Raw genomic sequence first — 20305 nt, forward strand, 5'->3', positions numbered from 1 at the left:
AAGAATGAAAATAAATCAATGCCAAATGTGTACCAACATCTAGTGTAAGTGCCCTAAGTAAGTGTAAAATACTTCCCCAAAGTGAAGTGAAGAAAAACTGATTAAGATGGTTCAGAATGTTCCAGAAAGGCGCTTTAAACAAACTAGTCTGTGTGAACTTTTGTATGGGTGCAATGATTTGCTGTATTATGTTGTTCCATTCCATATTTCAACTCTTCCTGGAAGGGGGAAATATGAGGCTTTTTAAAATTTAAAATTATTTTTGGAATTTTTCTTCAATATATATAATTATTGGCTTTCTTTGTAGGGCTGTGCCAGGGCGTTTTTTTGTCCTCAAGATGTGATCGTGCAATTCTTAAAAAACAAAACTGAAGTGCCGATTAGTTGCGGTGTTGTGTGCTTCTCAGACATGAACGGTGCATTATGACCACTTGCACTGCTGTCCTGGACATGTCCCCGCTGACTGTCTGTCTGTGTTGTTTGCTCACACACACACACACACACGCGCGCGCACGCACGCGCGCGCACACACACACACACGCACATACACACACACATATATATATATATATATATACACACACACGCGCGCGGTAGCGGAAGTAAGGGTAGGGATGAGGGTGTGTGTGTGTGCGTGTGTGTGTGTGTGGGGGGGTTATGGGGTTTGTTGGAGAATGGGTAATGAAGTGGGAGTGGGGGTGAGTATAGCGTGTCACCCTGTCTGTCCCCACTCTCACGAGCGAAGCGCTGACCTACCATGCAAAGAGCGGACTCGCTTGCTGGTCACCACACTCTCACATGTATACATCACACAGACTATACTGCACACTCTTTTTAAGGTTTTACGTATGATTTTAATCATTATTTCATAACAGATAAAATAACAATGAAATCAACTTTGCCAGCATGCTATTTCATGTGCAACAACAGACAGCTTTATAACATAATATATATTATTTCGGAAAAGAAAAGCCATACATAGCAGAGTACAGCTTAATACCTTCTATTTTGATGGGATACACTATGATGTAATATGAAATATGCAATACCGATAGGGCAGTCAAATGCAATGTGTGACGACGGTATGCATGGGTAAGAATGTGTGTGTGTGTGTGTGTGTGTGTGTGTGTGTGTGTGTGTGTGTGTGTGTGTGTGTGTGTGTGTGTGTGTGTGTGTGTGAATCAGAATCAGAATCAGAATCAGAATCAATTTTAATGTCAATTAAACCTGAACAATGTTTATAAGACACGCATGCAAAGTTACATGAAACCACGCACAAAAAAAAAGAAGAAAAAAAAGGAAAGAAAAAAGAAAAGAAAAAAAAGATAAATGCTGAACAAGACATTGAATCACTCTTGCACGCTACGGCGTTTTTGACAGCAGTTACTGACAAATTTCCCAAACAGTCCCACAAGTTTGTCTTCCAGTATTAGCTCACTGGGTTTAATAATATTTGGAATGTAATTTTGAATTTTTTGTATGAATTTTATTCTAATTTCTTTGTACAATTCGCAGTCATCTAAGAAATGAAATTCATCCTCTATTGTTTGACATTGTAAACATAGTCTCCTTTCTTTTGGAATGTTGAAATATCGGCCTTTTTCTATTGCTAAATCATGACAGGATATTCTTAATTTGCACAATGATTGTTTTTGATTATAATTAAGATATCCTTCAAGCAAATAAGGCTCTGTTCTGTATTCACGAGTAACTTTATTATAGAATAGTAGTTTAGATTTAATTTCAGATTTGTTTCTCTTCCAGAATAAAACATATCCATATTCTAGTTTATTCATTATAACGTGGCTTAGTCTATGAATATTGAATGTTGACTGATTATTCCAAAGGTGTCCTAAACCAAGATTCTGTAATATAATTTCAACGAAATTAATCCATGTTCGCTGTTTTGTTTCCTCTGTAAGCATGTCATCATACACACTTTTGATATACGAATTTTCTCGTGCCTGTGTTATGTGAAACCAAAATTTTATTACCTGACAAATCACTTTTAAACTTAAGGGGTATTGACCTATTTCACCAAGTATTGCTAAATTTGTGGCTTTTTTGTGGACACCCAGTATTTGTTTAAAAAAGTTTAGATGAACATGCTCATGAGGAAATTTGTTCATGAGACAATGGTTATATAGTTTGTCAAAGGTAAAAGTAGCATCTGCTTTTTCACAAGTGGGGAACCATATTTCTGCTCCATACGTTAGTATTGGTGAAACGAGACTATCAAATAATTTTGATATTATATGTATGCCTATGTTTTCATTCTTGAAAGATCTTTTAAGAATATGAGAAGCTTTATTGGCTTGTTTTGCCAGATGTTCCATAGCCTTTTCAAAACTGCCTAATTTATGGAATATTATTATCAGGTATTTATATTGTTCAGTTGTTTCTATAACTTCTGTGTGTGCGCGCGATAGATTCAGCACAGTGCATGCATTTCAATACACACGCACATTCTTTGTTGTTTACTGGTTCACTTGAACAGTTTCGGTAGCAATATTATTATTATAATTGTTATTATTATTATTATTATTATCACTTTTCACAACGGAACAAAAAAAGTTCAGTACGTGTCAGTGGCGTTGTGATATAAGAGAAACCAAAACAAAACAATACAAGTCGATGTCATCGATTTTGAATGGACACATTATGATATAATCTGATATATACAATCATATGCAGTTCCGTTTGGAAGAGTCTATTGTGCAGTCCAGTGCAATGTGTGACGTGTGAGAGTGTGTGCGCGTGAGTGAGTGAGTGAGCGCGCGCGCGCACATGTGTATGTGTGTGTGCGTGCGAGCGCGCGCGCGCGTGTGTGTGTGTATACGGCATGAGCGCGCGTGTACATGTGCATCCGTCTGTGCGCGTATATGTCTGCGTGTGTGCGTGTGTGTGTGTGTGTGCTTGCGTGCGGGTATGTGTTAGTGTGTGTGCCTAAGTGTGTGTGTGTGTGTGTGTGTGTGTGTGTGTGTGTGTGTGTGTGTGTGTGTGTGTAGCGCAGTACATGCAGGGCAGTGCAAGCACTTTAGTATATACACATTATTCACAACACAGTGGTTAATCTAAATAATTTTACAACACAGTGTGTGTGTCCGTGACTGAGAGAGAGAGAGAGAGAGAGAGAGAGAGAGAGAGAGAGAGACAGAGACAGAGACAGAGACAGAGATAGAGAGACAGAGAGACAGAGACAGGGAGATAGAGAGAGAGAGAGAGAGACAGACAGACAGACAGAGAGAGACAGAGAGACAGAGGTATAGACAGACAGACAGAGATACAGAGAGAGGGAGGGAGGGAGATAGACAGAGAGAGAGAGAGAGAGAGAGAGAGAGAGAGGAGAGAGAGAGAGAGAGAGAGAGAGAGAGAGAGAGAGAGAGAGAGAGAGAGAGAGAGAGAGACTATACATTCTGTTCGTCAAAAGGGATAATTTCACGGAGAGCAAGGCAAAGACGTCCCCAGAAAGAGACAACAGCATCCTCCTCCTCACTCCACTGAATGTACGTGGTGGTTTTCAGTACCCCCATCATGGCTGACGTCATCTGACGTGAGGTCACATTGTCCACACACACCACGATCAGAGCGTCATCATAGTCCATGACGTGAGACAGACACAGCGACAGCTCAAACTGACACCACTGACTGTGCACAAAGTGCTGGGAGAACACCATCAGGATCTTCTTGCTGCTCTCCACGCACTGCACAATGTTGTCCACGATGTGCCTGCCCAGCACAAAGTCCCTCTCATGGATGCACAGCCTCAAGCCCAGTTCATCTTCCAGCTTTGGCAGGAGCTGTTGCCGTACCCAGGGAAGATCCTCTGAGGCATAGGACACGAAGACGTCAAAGTCAAAGTTATTGTTCATGAGTCGTTGTCTTCTGAGGACGTCGCGGCCCCGGAACGCTTCATGCATCAGCAGACGGATGTGCCAGCGATAGCGGAAAACAAGAGTCACCAACGTCAGAGTGAAGATGAAAATACTGCAGCACAGAATGATGAGGAGGTTGACCTCCTGTCTTATCAGACACGCTTGTTCAGTCATGGAAAAATTCTCTAATGTCATCCCTGGAATGTTATCACATTTGTAATCTGTCTTACGAAAACGGTTGACCATGAAGAGATTAGACCCTGTGTTCTGAAACCAGTGCTGAAACCACACGAGATCACAAGAGCATACAAGGGGATTGGAAGCGAGAGTTAAAGCTGACAGCTTCGAACGTACATTCTGCCCAAAAGTTTCCTCGTTTATTGTTTTTATTTTGTTATTGTGAAGTAACAGTATCCTAAGACTCCATAGTGAATCAAAGGCACCGTCAGGGATACTGTCAATCATATTATCATAAAGATATAAACTGGTCAGTTTAGGGAAATAAGCAAACATTTTTCTTGATATTGTTTCAAACTTACAACCAGGCATTTTCAAATTAACCAGTGACTGTAGGCTTCCAAATAAAAGTAAAAATCTGTTACCATCTACGGAGGTAAAATTGTTTGAATGTAAAAATAAATCCCGTAGGTTACTGCAGTTTGCAAAAGCGTAACTACTTACTTGTTCGTCATCACCGAAGTTCAGTCCGTTACTACGGAGATCAAGGAAAGTCAGGTTCGGATTATCAAAAGCTCTCGCTTCGATTTGAATTGGCATTACAAACCAGTAGGGGGACTGGTTTCGTAGTTTGAGTTTTTGTAAGAACGGAAACTTTGCGATACTGAATGTACCAGTGGGGTAGACTGTGATGAAATTATGAGATAAATCAAGATGTCTCAACATTGGCAGGCAAACTTCAGCTGAGAAAACAACCTCAATGCGGTTGTGTCTAAGATTAAGAACTCCCAGAAAAGGGAACATTGACTCCTTCCCAATACATGTTTTTGGAAATGTCCGCAGTGCATTGTCTATCAAGAGTAGAGATCTAAGCTGATTAAGGGAACACGAGGATGTAATGCCATTAAAGTCACAGTCACTGAGGTCAAGTTGCCACAGAAAATGTAAATTGCAAAAGCCATCTAAGTTGTAAATGCTGCCGTGTGGGTTGTAACTAAGACGAATTTGTCCGATATGAGACGTTGTGTTTTGAAACAGGTCAGCTGGAGGTGGTGGGAGGTTACAGTTTTGTGCCTCAACCCATCGAATACTTTGTATGGAAAATATTTCTCTAAGGGAAGGAAATGTCAGTGCGTCATTACAATCCAAAACCACACCGTTTAATTCTCCCATCTCCCGAAACACACCAGCAGGTAGCCAGGAAATGTTGTTGTATAAGAGATATAAAGTCTGGATACTTGTAAAGTTTGCAAATGTGTTCCTGGTTAAAAACAGCGACAGGTTGTTGCAAGAAAAATCGACTTCAACAATGCTCTCTGGCAGCTTGGGAACGTAAGTGAGTTGCCCCCAGTGACCCGAACAGTCTGCTGTAGAGCGGTCACACCAACACCTGTTGTCTCCACACGGTACCTGTACATCATATGACTGTGGCCTGGTGGACGGGCAAGCTGCGGCAGCCACCTGGATGCTCTGAGGAGGAAGGAGCACCACCAACAAGGAGAGACACCACAGCCACCGCGCAGTGGGACACAGAGCTGCCAGCGCCATACTCAGCCCCTCTTCAGCTCTACACCTTCCCAAACTGAATAAGAAATACACAATTGGTTATTTAGTCCTTCACACCAAGTGCTGTCAACACACAAAGATTATCAATTCTTGCAAGCTGTCCATCTTTGCTTCAAACGGTACCTCCTTCACAAAAGGAAGAAATCCCAGTCTGCGATCAAATGCGATTAAATCACATTGAGTCGTGGACAGACGTTTTTATTCTGGTGTGAGGCTTGAGGTTTTGTGCCCGGAACATTTCAGCTACAGCGTTTGTCAACCAGTTTCAACGTTAGTTAGGGGTGGAGTGAAACAAGATCGGTGAGAGGGCCATTTACCGAATTTTACTTCATGTGCTAAAATATTCAGCATGAGCATGATAAGACTGGGTAATACTGCTACTACTGCTGCTACTACTGCTACTACTACTGACAAGGACGGGATCCTTGAGAGATGGGCTGAACACTTTGACAGCGTACTGAACAGCCCTTCCACCATCAATGATGAAGCCATCGACCGACTCCCCCAGGTGCCAGTCAGTGAGTCGTTGGATGCCATTCCAACTTTGGAGGAGACCCAGAAAGCTATCCGTCTGTTACCCAATGGCAAAGCCCCTGGCTCAGACTCCATTCCAGCTGAGGTCTACAAAGAAGGTGGTATGGCGCTGACTGAGAAGCTTCATCAGCTATTCCACTGGCAGCATGAGGCAGTTCCACAGGACTTCAAAGACGCTTCCATCATACACCTGTACAAGCGCAAAGGAAATCGTCAGGCCTGTGACAACCATCGTGGAATATCCCTGCTGTCCGTCGCAGGCAAGACTCTGGCCAGAGTGCTACTCAACCGTCTCATAGCGCACCTTGAGCAAGGTCTCCTACCAGAGAGCCAGTGTGGCTTCCGGAAAGAACGCAGGACTATCGACATGGTGCTTGCTGCCAGGCAGCTCCAGGAGAAGTGTCAGGAACAGAACGCCGACCTTTACTCCACCTATGTCGATCTGACCAAGGCCTTCGATACTGTTAGCAGAGATGGCCTTTGGAGAATCATGGCGAAGTACGGATGTCCCAGAAAGTTCATCACCATCACACGGCAACTACACGATGGGATGCTGGCCCGAGTCCAAGACAACGGTGAGACTTCAGAACCATTCCCTGTCTCCAACGGAGTCAAGCAAGGGTGTGTTCTTGCTCCCACCCTGTTTAGTTTCATGTTTTCAGCCATGCTGACAGATGCCTTCAGAGACGCTGACGTAGGCATTGGCATCAGGTACCGCACAGATGGCTTACTCTTCAACCTCAGAAGGCTTCAAGCAAAAACCAAGGTGAGGACAGACACCGTCAACGACTTCCTGTTTGCTGATGACTGCGCTCTCAATGCTGCCTCCGAAGCTGACATGCAGCACAGCGTCGACAAGTTCTCTGCTGCCTGTGACAACTCTGGCCTCACAGTCAGCACAAAGAAGACTGAGGTGATGCACCAGCCAGCTCCAGGAAAGCCTTACGTTGAACCAAACATCTTTATCAACGGGCAACGACTGAATGCGGTGGACAAGTTCACATACCTGGGCAGTACACTCTCTCGCACAGTTGTCATCGACGATGAGGTGAATGCCAGACTTGCCAAAGCCAGCGCTGCCTTCGGCAGACTCCATAAGAACGTTTGGAACAGGAGAGGCATCACCCTGGAGACGAAGCTCAAAGTATACAAGGCCATAGTTCTCACCACACTGCTCTATGGATGTGAATCATGGACGGTCTACAAACGCCACGCCAAAAAGCTGAACCACTTCCACACCACCAGCCTCAGAAAACTTCTCGGCATAAAGTGGCAAGAGAAGATCCCTGACACAGAGGTGCTCACTCGTGCAAACCTGCCCAGCATCTACACCATCTTGATGCAGGCCCAGCTGCGCTGGGCAGGCCATGTAGTTCGCATGCCAGACCACCGACTCCCCAAGAAACTGCTGTATGGCGAACTCCAACATGGAAAGCGCTCCCATGGAGGCCAAAAGAAGCGCTTCAAAGACACTCTGAAAGCTTCTCTGAAGGCCTTCAGCATCAGCCACGACACATGGAAGCTGAATGCAATGGACAGACCAAAGTGGCGTTCAGCTGTCCACAAAGGCGCCAAATCCTGTGAGGCCAACAGAATCGCTGCAGCAGAGCAACGCAGACAGGCCAGGAAAAGCAGTGCCAGCAAGTCCCCGACAGCCGCCACCATTCCCTGTCCACACTGCGTCAGAACCTTCCGGGCGCGGATTGGCCTGACCAGTCATCTGCGCACCCACAGAGCCCAACCCACCCACCCCCAGGATGACTAGATGGTCCTCGTCAATCCCGACGGACGAACCACACTGCTGCTGCTGTTTACTGCTGCTGCTGCTTCTGCTGTGTTGTTGCTGCTGCTTCTGCTACCACTAATACTATTTTTCTAGAACTTATTCTCATGTTTATGTAAAATGTAAATTAATGACAAACAAACCGACTGTGACTGAAAGTATTGCTAAGATTTTCCCAATATTATTGAGAAAAAAATCAGGACCCGGAATGTAGTATATTACAAGGTGATCTGTCAGTGCCTCTTTATATGCCGCTAAACACACACACACACACACACACACACACACACACACACACACACACACACACACACACACACACACACACACACACACACACACACACTCCTGTGAATGTCTAAATTTTCCGTGCACCCGTATGCGTGTCACAAGACAGAACAGAGGTCTGCATGCCCTTTCTATGGTCTCAATGGCCACATGCGATCCGTAGATAAGTCTTTCTAGTGTGCAGTTACGACATCTGATCCATCTGCTTTTTAACTGTGAGCCGTGTTTTTCTCCGTCTTGGGAAGGCCTTTTCAACATGCCTCTGGCTTTTTTTGTCTTCGTTGTAACTGGGTTGTGCATTGTTAGTGAATTACGCAGTGACTGATCGCCTTTCGGTCAGTGACTACATACCGTCACTCGTCTGCACTTTACTGTCCTAAACCACCACTACTTATAAATGTTATTTTATATATGCTCGCGTGTGTGCGCGTGTGTGTGAGTGAGTGAGTGAGTGTGTGTGTGTGTGTGTGTGTGTGTGTGTGTGTGTGTGTGTGTGTGTGCGTGTGAGCGCGCGTACGCGTGGGGGCGCACATGAGTGTACATATTTTTATTATGTCTGTACCCCCGTCTTAGAGAGAGAGAGACAGAGAGAGAGAGAGAGAGGGAGAGAGAGAGAGAGAGAGAGAGAGAGAGAGAGAGAGTGTGTGTGTGTGTGTGTGTGTGTGTGTGTGTGTGTGTGTGTGTGTGTGTGTGTGTGTGTGTGTGTGAATTGGTGAGAAGAAGAGGAACAGACGTTCAGGAAGATGAGGGCCGGGTTGCATGAGGCGATCTTTGCAGCGCTAAGTTTGCTCAGAGTTAAGAACGTTCCTAAGTATACGGAATTTACCGTGCAGTTAGGAACATTCTTAACGATAAGAAAACTTAGCGCTGCTATGTTCACTCATGCAACCCACCTCAGGAGATTAAAGTAGATTAAATCATGGGTTTTGGTCAAATTATTACACCCTGACAAGGGTAAAAAGGTATAGCTTTCAGATATTTTGATGAACATGAATTGCGCATATCTGTTTTGAATATTGACTCCTGGAATCAGGCTCTGGTGTGTGGGTTCAAACGGGTCATCCTTATGTCTCCCCCCAGGTGTTTGTTTCCCCAAATTTACTTTCAGTCATTCATGTCGCATTCCCCCAGGACAGTGTTCCCCTAGGGCTGTATTCTCCAAAATTTATTTTCTGGATCTTTGTTCTACCAGGCCTATGTTTCCACAGACCTATGACCACTGCTGACCACTATCGTTTGTGACTTTTATGCAGTAGTTGGACTTCTTGGCAGGATCTGGCCGTTGTCTGGCAACTTCTGATCCTTCTGACCACTGCTGACCACAGCTGACGACGATTAAAAAAATTTAGAATGGGGTTTTTCATTATGTTTAGCAATGTCAAGACTTTTTGACCTTGTATGACTTTTCACAGTGCAGGTTGCTGGATTATACCTTTCAATCACTTTTGAGCAGGGGCCACAGCTGACCACTGCTGACCACTGAGAACTATCAAGACGTGTATGGATAAAACGTTGAACGGGCGAGGATATTGACCTGGGAATGCAGACATTATTGTGAACATATATCTGGAGGAACATTGACCGGGGGAAATATAGAACTTACAAATCAAATGTGTGGGAACATAGACCTGGTGGGGGGTGGGGGTGGGTGAATGAGGGTTGGGGGGGGGGGGGGTAACATAGACCCGGGGGAACTTAAACCTTGGGGAAACATAGACATGCTGTCTGTTCAAACCTTTGAAATGTCTCTCATGTTCGTTTAGGCAATTACACACACACACACACACACACACACACACACACACACACACACACACACACACACACACACACACACACACACACACACACACACACACACACACACTGACTAACTCACTCACGTGTATACATCACACATATATCATACTGCACTCTCTCTTTTGAAATTTCCGTATGATTATATTTCATAACAAAGAAAATAACAAAGAATTCAACTTTGCCAACATGCTATTTCATGTACTGCCAACATGCTATTTCATGCACGACAACAGAAAGCTTTGTGACAGAATATAACTATATGTCGGAAAACAAAAACAACCGATAGCTGAGTACAGTTCGATATCTTCTATAATGATGTAATGTAATCTTCTGAATGATGCGATATGAAACATACAATTCCAATAGTGCAGTCAAATACAATGTGAGACGTGTGCATGTGCATGTGTGTGTGTGTGTGTGTGTGTGTGTGTGTGTGTGTGTGTGTGTTGTGTGTGTGTGTGTACGAGCGCGCACGTACGAACATGTGTGTATGTGTGCGCGTGCACATGTGTGTTTGTTTGTTGTTTGTTTGTTTGTGTGTGTGTGTGTGTGTGTGTGTGTGTGTGTGTGCGTGCGCGCGCATGCGTGCGTGCGTGTGTGATGTGCAGTAGATGTAGAAGAGTGCACGCATTTCAACATTCTTCATAGTACTTTGCTTCGTCTGAGGAGTTTTACAATATTTCGATAGCATTACAATTATATTTTCAACAACGGAACGCAAAACCGAAATGACTACAGTACCTTCATGATATAACACACGAAAACAAAACAACACATCGCGATACCATCTACATTGAATGGACACATTTTATCATGACATGATATATACAAATCTTTTGCAGCACAGCAACAGAACAGTCCAGTGCAATGTGTGACATGTTCATGTGTGTGTGTGTGTGTGTGTGTGTGTGTGTGTGTGTGTGTGTGTGTGTGTGTGTGTGTGTGTGTGTATGTATCTGTTTGTGTGTGTGTGTGTGTGTGTGTGTGTGTGTGTGTGTGAGAGAGAGAGAGAGAGGCAGACAGACAGACAGACAGAGAGAGAGAGAGAGAGAGAGAGAGAGAGAGAGAGAGAGAGAGAGAGAGAGAGAGAGAGAGAGACTATACATTCTGTTCGTCAAAAGGGATAATTTCACGGAGAGCAAGGCAAAGACGTCCCCAGAAAGAGACAACAGCATCCTCCTCCTCACTCCACTGAATGTACGTGGTGGTTTTCAGTACCCCCATCATGGCTGACGTCATTTGACGTGAGGTCACATTGTCCACACACACCACGATCAGAGCGTCATCATAGTCCATGACGTGAGACAGACACAGCGACAGCTCAAACTGACACCACTGACTGTGCACAAAGTGCTGGGAGAACACCATCAGGATCTTCTTGCTGCTCTCCACGCACTGCACAATGTTGTCCACGATGTGCCTGCCCAGCACAAAGTCCCTCTCATGGATGCACAGCCTCAAGCCCAGTTCATCTTCCAGCTTTGGCAGGAGCTGTTGCCGTACCCAGGGAAGATCCTCTGAGGCATAGGACACGAAGACGTCAAAGTCAAAGTTATTGTTCATGAGTCGTTGTCTTCTGAGGACGTCGCGGCCCCGGAACACTTCATACATCAGCAGACGGATGTGCCAGCGATAGCGGAAAACAAGGGACACCAGCGTCAGAGTGAAGATGAAAATACTGCAGCACAGAATGATGAGCAGGTTGACCTCCTGTCTTATCAGACACGCTTGTTCAGTCATGGAAAAATTCTCTAATGTCATCCCTGGAATGTTATCACATTTGTAATCTTTCTTAGGAAAACCATGGACCATGAAGAGATTAGACCCTGTGTTCTGAAACCAGTGCTGAAACCACACGAGATCACAAGAGCATACGAACGGATTGAAAGCTAAAGTTAAGGATGAAAGCTCCGCACGTACATTTTGCCCAAAAGTTTCCTCGTTTATTGTTTTTATTTTGTTATTGTGAATGAACAGTTGCCTAAGGCTCAATAGTGAATCAAAAGCACCATCAGGGATACTGTCAATCATATTATCATAAAGATCTAACCTGGTCAGTTTAGGAAAGTTAGCAAACATTTTTCTTGATATCGATTCAAACTTATTGTCAGCCATGATCAAATTAACCAGAGACTGTAGGTGTCCAAATAAAAGTAGAAATCTGTTATCATCAACGTAGGTGAAATTGTTTGAACTTAAAGATAAGTCGCGTAAGTTTCTGCAGTTTGCGAAAGCGTATCTACTTATGCTATCATTATCAGCGAATTCCAGTTCGTTACTATTGAGATAGAGGCGTTCCAGGTTTGGATTATCAAAAGCTTTGGCCTCAATTTTTGTGCTAACTATAAACATATCCCAGTAGCTGGACTGGTGTTGCAGCTTTATTGATTCTAAGAATGGAAACTTTGCAATGCTGAATGTACCAGAAGGGTACAGTTTGATGAAATTATAAGATATATCAAGATACGTCAACATGGGCAGGCAAACTTCAGCAGTGGAAAGAACTTCAATGCGGTTGTGTGTTAGATAAAGAGCAGTCAAGACAGGAAACATGGGCTCCTTCCCAATGCATGTTTTTGGAAATCTCCGCAGTACATTGCCTGTCAAGTCTAGATTAGCAAGCTGATGCAGGGAACACGAGGATGTAATGTCATTAAAGTCACAGTCACAAAGCTGGAGTTGCCTGAGAAAATGTAGGTCGCAAAATCCTTCCAAACTGTAAATGCCACCGTGTGGGTTAGAACTTAGAACAATTTCATCGACACGAGATGTAGTGTTTTGAAACAGGTCCGCGGGAAGAGGTGGGAGGTTGCACTTTCCTGCAAAAACCGTTCGAATACTTTGTATGGAAACTATTTCTCTGAGGGAAGTAAACGTCAATGCTTCATTACTATCCAAATCCAGAAGCCATAATGCTCCCATCTCCCCAAACACGTCAGCAGGCAGCCAGGAAATATCATTGTGCGACAGGTATAAAACTTCGATATTTGTAAGGTTTGCAAATGTGTTCCTGGTTAAAAACATGGACAAGTTGTTACAGGAAAAATCCACAGCAGAAATGTCCTCAGGCAGCTTGGGAACGTAAGTGAGTTGCCCCCAGTGACCTGAACAGTCCGCTGTAGAGCTGTCACACCAACACCTGTTGTCTCCACACGGTACCTGTACATCATATGACTGTGGCCTGGTGGACGGGCAAGCTGCGGCAGCCACCTGGATGCTCTGAGGAGGAAGGAGCACCACCAACAAGGAGAGACACCACAGCCACCGCGCAGTGGGACACAGAGCTGCCCGCGCCATGCTCAGCCCCTCTTCAGCTCTACACCTTCCCAAACTGAATAAGAAATACACAGTTGGTTATTTAGTCCTGTGGTGTCAACACAAGAAGATTATCAATTCTTGAAAGCTGTCCGTCTTTGCTTCAAACGGTACCTCCTTCACAAAATGTGGGATTCCCCGTCTGCGATCAAATGCAATGAAATCATACAGTCACATTGAGTTGTGGACCAACGTTTTTATTCTGGTGTGAGGCTTGACGTTTGGCGCCCAGAACTGATCAGCGACAGTGGATGCTAACTAATTTCAATGTTTGGGAGTGGGCGGAATAAGAAAGAAACTGAAATAATTCCCTCACTGATCTGTGAGAGGAGCATTTACCGAGTTTTACTTCAGGTGATAAAAATATCCGGTGGAATTATATCACACCACTACTGCTACTAATATCGCACTACTAGTACTAGTACTGCTGCTGCTGCAACTGCTGTTCACTGTTATTTTGCAATGTAAAACAAGAAACAAACCGACAATATTTGGAAGTATTATTAAGATTTTCTCAGTATTTTCAGAAACAAAACAACATACAGAGTGTAGAATATTATTGGGCGATCTGTCGATGCCTCTTTATATTCCAGTAAACACACACACACACACACACACACACACACACACACACACACACCACACACACACACACACACACACACACACACACACACACACCACACACACACACACACACACACACACGCAACAAGCAAAAACTTTTCCTGGTGGATTGATCATTGTCACATGCATGGTTAACACCATATTCCTTCCGTTCACTGGAAATCCCCCCCAACCATCCGAAAACAACAACAAAAACCACAAAACGACACACAGAAAAAAACCAAACCACGTCCAACTGAATTTACTCGATTTTCCTTCTTCCTTCTCCATAAAGGGAAAACCAGGTCAGATTAAAATCTTTTTTTCCTGGTGGATTTGCCATGTGATGTCCACAACTGGCCTGTCTATTAACGAGTCTTGATAAAAGCCGCTCTCATTCTGTCCATATCAGTAATTAAAAAAACAAAACAAAAACAAAACTGTTTCAGAACCTGTCTCCTTTGGCACACCTATATCTTTGTTTCTCTCTCTCTCTCTCTCTCTCTCTCTCTCTCTCTCTCTCTCTCACACACACACACATTACATTTGAAAGATATATAGATGTGTTGTTTGTGTATCTATATAAGTGCGTACATTTATATGTCTGTATATATGTATGTATGGTTTCCACTGTGTATTGTGCATGCAGTGTATGTGTACACGGATTATGTTAATGACGTATCTGAGTGGACACTGCTTTCCCCCTCCTACCATCTTTTCCATATTTGGGGGAATTTTGAATTGTCTTTTTCTTTTAGCCCTTAAGGCTGGATGTAAAGAAACAGACATGGTTATTCCACTTCCCCCATTGAACAATTCCGTTATTATTACCTCAGAGCTTAGCGATGGGCCCTGACCTATCCGTCACATTCCCAAAGCCCATGTCGTCCCTCATCTACAGACACTCATCTCTAACAAGTCATTGTAGACGAATTGAATGCTTCTGGTTTTAGCACCAAGTGGAACCAGATCACACCATACAGACTACGCAAATCTATACTGGTCAGGTTAAGTGCTGGACGGACGAGCGTCACTTCAAAACTGAACGAAGCCTTTCTCATTCACTTATACAGGTCGTTTTCCACATGTCCCACGCTATCCACTGTCCGTGCTGGAAACTGATGTGTCCATTTCACCGTCTGCTAGCAGTCTGGGATTCATCATCACAGGTAACACATCCCTTGTTGACCACATTTATTGGCTGTTCCGGCACTGCCACAATGCAGTTCGCCTTCAAGTAAACACCATCCGTCACTTCCTTACAACTGCAGCAGCAAATCCCATATTGTTTTGTTGTTGTTGTTGTTGTTGTTGCCTTTGTCTTGTGTATGCTACACTATGGCAATGCCCTGGGTGACTGTCCCAAACGGTGTTCAGATCAGATAAAAAAAAAAAGGTCAAGGCTTTTTCCTCACAGCAAAAAAAAACGCGACCATGACTGCCACACCCCTGTTTCAAGCGCTAGGCTGGCTCCGTGTGTTTCACTGGAAAGTTTTCTTCCTTTGCTACAATTTTCACCCGTCTTCTCCAGCCTACATTTACGATCATGTCTGTCTGTCTCCACACCTTCTCGACCATCCCGTTCATCCACGGATCACCTCACGCTCTGCATGCCATAGACTCGGACAAACACCTTTGGAGAAATCATTTTCTCCTTCACAGCACCTGGACAGTGAAACAGATTACTGCGAAATATTCGCCACATAAATTCATCAGAATATAAAGAAAGCAAATAAACAAAAAATCCAAAAGAGACTATTTCAACAACAACAACAAAACTAATCTAAATTCACCAACACCCTCCCACCAGTTCCCATCTTCTAACAATACACACGTGCACAAAATCCCACTTCCAACCACCCAGGCACCCGCTAAAACTCAACTTATATATATGTGTATGCATTGTTTTTTGTGTGTGTATATGTGTGTGTGTGTGTGTGTGTGTGTGTGTGTGTGTGTGTGTGTGTGTGTGTGTGTGTGTGTGTGTGTGTGTGTGTGTGTGTGTGTGCGTGTGTGTGTGTGTGTGTGTGTGTGTGTGTGTGTGTGTGTGTGTGTGTGTGTGTGTGTGTGTGTGAGTGAGTATGTATTGCACTGAATGGTGATCAGCAAGTGTTTAGTGTGCATGGCCCATCAAAATAGAAAGTAGTGAGATGTCATCACCCTTTCGCTTTCCGATTCACACTGTCCTCTTCTCATCACTTGACAACGGGCCTATGGTCCGAAACGTCGTGTAAAAACAAAGAGGATTCAACTACCACCATAAGGGTTTTTATAAACTTTAGTTTTTGGTCTTTGAAGAATCCTGCAGTCATTTTTGTCTTCTTCCCTATATATTCTGCCTTTTTTTCTTTATCATTTCACTTACACCTTTTTGTGGAAAACACTGAAAGCCAGTTCCTACATTGGGGCATCGTACTAAAGAAGAATCCACATCATCATCACCACCATCATCGTCATCGTTGTCATCATAGTTGTTGTTTTTCTTTATATCATTATCATCATCATTATATTATACTTCGCAACACTTTCCTGTGAATGTGAACTAGGAAAGGAAAACACATGGAGCGATCGCGAAGGAAAGACAATACACAAAGTGGACGTATTGGAAATCTGATACTACCAGCCACCATGGTATTCCTTTGAAAGCATGAAAACATTGATCTGGGATGTCCCCAGTTTGGCAGCAGTCCCCAGAGGGAACCTGGCCAGAAATCGTTCACGAAAGGTAAATGCACGCGGGCGCACACGCGCACAGATACGCGCGCGCACGCACGCATGCACACACACACACACACAAACACACACATCCATGCACGAACGCACACACACACACACACACACACACACACACACACGCACGCAACCCCCTTCCCATATACCCCCCCCCCCACCCCCCAACCCTCACCTCCACACACACCCACTCTCAGTACGAATCACCCTTCGTTTAATAACGACACAGCCATTCCCAAGTACCTCACAAGTCGGGAAGAAGGAAAGAATGGAGTTGCGTTTCTTCCTCCTTCCATCCATTGTCCTTCCTCCCTTTTCTCCTCCGCCTGTCAAAAATCCTGGAAATCTTCTCAATCCCCTCCAACCCCCTCCCCCTCCCCATGCCCCCACCACTTCGTTCTCCTCCCTTCACATTTGTCCTTCTAGAAGCTGCCTGGTCCTCTTATCAAGAGCACGAGGCTGTAGAAACCCTCCCCAAGCACGGAGCAAACGTGGCAAAGAGTAATACGTGTTAAAACCTTTTAGCCCGGTCCTTCTTTGTTATGGTATGGCCGTGAAATCGAACGATAAATGCTGGCGAGTTCGTCGTCAGTTCCGGGTTTGTCCAGACTGGGATGAGAGGAACGGGTCTTGTGTACAGTTCAAAACTGACGGGTGGTCAGAAATCTTGCATGCACCGTTTTTATTTTTACTTACACACACACACACACACACACACACACACACACACACACACACACACACATATATATATATATATATAAGGGGTGAGGGGTCTGGACAAAAAGCACAGACAGTAAAGAAAGAAATGTAATCATATCTATCTATCTGTATCTACCCCTCTCTCTCTAAAAATATGTCTATCTATATAGATAGATAAATAAATAAATATATATATATATATATATATATATAGAGAGAGAGAGTTAGTTATATGTAATATATATATAGATGTGTAATATATATATATATATATATATATTTATTTATTTATCTATCTATATAGATAGATATATTATATATAGATATATATATATATATATAGAGAGAGAGTTAGTTATATGTAATATATATATAGATGTGTAATATATATATATATATATATATATATATATATATATACAGAGAGAGAGAGAGAGAGAGAGAGAGAGAGAGAGAGAGATGATTACATTTCTTTCTGTACTGTCTGTGCTTGTTATTCCAGGCTCCTCACCCCCACCTCTTATTCTTCCTCACCCCTAACTTCCTTTTTGTTTCCTTTCCTTTCGTTTCCTTGCGTTCTGTCTTTTTGTACGAGTTCCTTTCTTCCTTTCTTCATTCGTTTGTCGTTTGTCTGCTTCTTTCTTCGTTCTGCCCCCAACCCCCACCCCCTCCCTACCCCTCTCCTTCTCCCCTCCATTGATGTGGTTCTTTCTTTCTTTCTTTCATTCTTTTTCTTTCTTTTATCATACCGATATACACAGTACATCCCCCTCCCCTTTCTTTTTTTTCGTACCTTATGTTTTTTTCTTTTAACTGTCATGAAGGTTTATAAACCACTTCTCCTTCCCAAGTCCCGAGGTAAAACTGAAAGCGGACCATGCCTCTTCTGACCATAATGATACATAAATCACTCTCAACGAGCCTTAGCACCTGTCATGGACAGCGTTCGGTAAGTTGTTACGTTTATGATTGATTGATCAAGGGATGATTTATCGATTGATGACGTGTCACTTCAGCTGCTCTGCAGTCGGGTGGCCGTTGGCGGAGTTGTTTGCAGAGCAGTGCTCTTGAAGCAGTGGAGTAGTGGCGTCAACGTCAGTGTCACTGCCACTTATGTTGTATACAGCGTGGACACAACACGTGAGAGTCAGAAAGGGACACAGAGAGAGAGAGAGAGAGAGAGAGAGAGGGTGAGAGTGTGAGAGAGGGTGAGAGAGAGAGAGGGTGGGGGCGTGAGAGAGAGAGTGAGAGAGAGAGAGAGGGTGGAGGGGCGTGAGAAAGAGAGAGAGAGAGAGAGAGAGAGAGAGAGGGTGGAGGGGCGTGAGAGAGAGAGAGAATGAGAGAGAGAGAGAGATGGTGGGGACGTGAGAGAGAGAGAGAGAGAGAGAGAGAGAGAGGGGGGTGGGGTGGGGCGTGAGAGAAAGAGACAGAGACAGAGAAAGAGAAAGAAAGAGGAAAGAGAGTGAGACAGACAAAGAGAAAGAGTGTATGTACACACACACACACACACACACACGCACACACACATATATACATGTATATATATATGTGTGTGTGTGTGTGTGTGTGTGTGTGTGTGTGTGTGTGTGTGTGTGTGTGTGTGTGACCCTATTAGTTCATTCTTTGTCAAAGTTGTGGAAAATGCTTTTGGCATTTTAAGATAGTCGATCGTTTCTTTGAAGTCGCTTTCATATTCAAAACTTTCTTTTTTATGTTGCCATTTGTTTACTACGTAGTCAGATTTAGACTTTACAACAAAGCGAATATCTATATATATATATATCTCTCTCTCTTTGTCTATCTTTCTTCCTCTCACCACCTTTTTCTCTTTTGATATATACCTTTCATCTGATTTTTTGTGAGTCTGTTAACAATAACGACAAATGTGAACTGTTTCAACACCAACGTGTATGAGTAAATTTTTATAAACACATGGAACGACTGTCCCAGTTTGATCGGTAAGAATACATCGTGTGTCAGTATGTCTTCTCCGGTCCTGGTTTTGTGTGCTCGCTTACTCACACGCGCACACACACGCGGACACGCGCACACACGCACGCACACACACACACACACACACACACACACACACACACACACACACACCATAACTGTGTCATACAAAAGGAGTTTGTGACACCGTGGTCTACAAAATAGCACACCGATGACCACATTAAAAATGGAGAAAAAAAATCCCCCATTAGTTCAGAAGAGCGATAGGCAGGTGGGTGAAACGACCTGGATACAATCGAGAAGCCAGGGAAAACATCAGTTTGACTTCTCATTACGGTGAAGTGAAACCAGGAAACAACAAAAGCAACAACAACAACAAAACAACAACAACAGCAACAAAACATCCGCCAGATCTTTCGCAGCAGATCTGTTTGAACTGGACTTGTGGGCAAACCGCTGTTGGCTACAAGAATAGTGTTGATCTTTGACGAAACGAAGGGAAATAGAATCGAATATCGCGTCGTTCTGAGATTCAATCTTTTCATGAAGAAATTAGTAAGTAAAAAAAAAATATTGCGATCAACTTTTTGGTCTTGTCTTTTCCCTTCTTTTCAAGCAGTTATGGCCGAATTCTGACAAGTACACGCGGTTTATAATACCAGTCTCTCGGATTTTCTCATTTTGATAAGCAAAAATATGTTTCACAGCTTGTCAAAAACAATATTTTGCGTCTAACATAATCCCTCAATGAGTTTAAGTTCACAGACCAAATAGTAATAACCCCCGTCTGATCCAGCCCGGACCAGTTTATTCCGAACCAGACCAAACCAGTCTGATCCAGACCAGTCCAATCCAGCACAGTCCAGAACAGTGTAGCATAATCAAGTACAGTCTAGACGTTGAAAACCTTCCAGTGTTGTAAACTAGGCTGCATCACATTAATTCAGTTTTTAATCAGCTCCGTAACAATGCTCTG

The 20305-nt window shown here is 43.7% G+C and overlaps 2 protein-coding genes across 2 annotated transcripts; both read right to left on the reverse strand.

Annotated features, from left to right (window-relative positions):
• Window positions 1–1099: 1099 nt before the first annotated feature.
• Window positions 1100–5837, reverse strand: LOC143279432 (toll-like receptor 2 type-1). Its single transcript, XM_076583478.1, has one exon. It carries the CDS (start codon window positions 5598–5600, stop codon window positions 3408–3410), a length of 2193 nt encoding a protein of 730 aa, XP_076439593.1. The 5' UTR covers window positions 5601–5837; the 3' UTR covers window positions 1100–3407.
• Window positions 5838–10159: 4322 nt separating this feature from the next.
• On the reverse strand, window positions 10160–13558 carry LOC143279433 (uncharacterized). The gene has a single exon (XM_076583479.1). It carries the CDS (start codon window positions 13318–13320, stop codon window positions 11122–11124), a length of 2199 nt encoding a protein of 732 aa, XP_076439594.1. The 5' UTR covers window positions 13321–13558; the 3' UTR covers window positions 10160–11121.
• Between the last annotated feature and the right edge of the window lie 6747 nt (window positions 13559–20305).

Source organism: Babylonia areolata, chromosome 2, assembly GCF_041734735.1.
Source record: "Babylonia areolata isolate BAREFJ2019XMU chromosome 2, ASM4173473v1, whole genome shotgun sequence".
NCBI classification, from domain to species: Eukaryota; Metazoa; Mollusca; class Gastropoda; order Neogastropoda; family Buccinidae; genus Babylonia; species Babylonia areolata.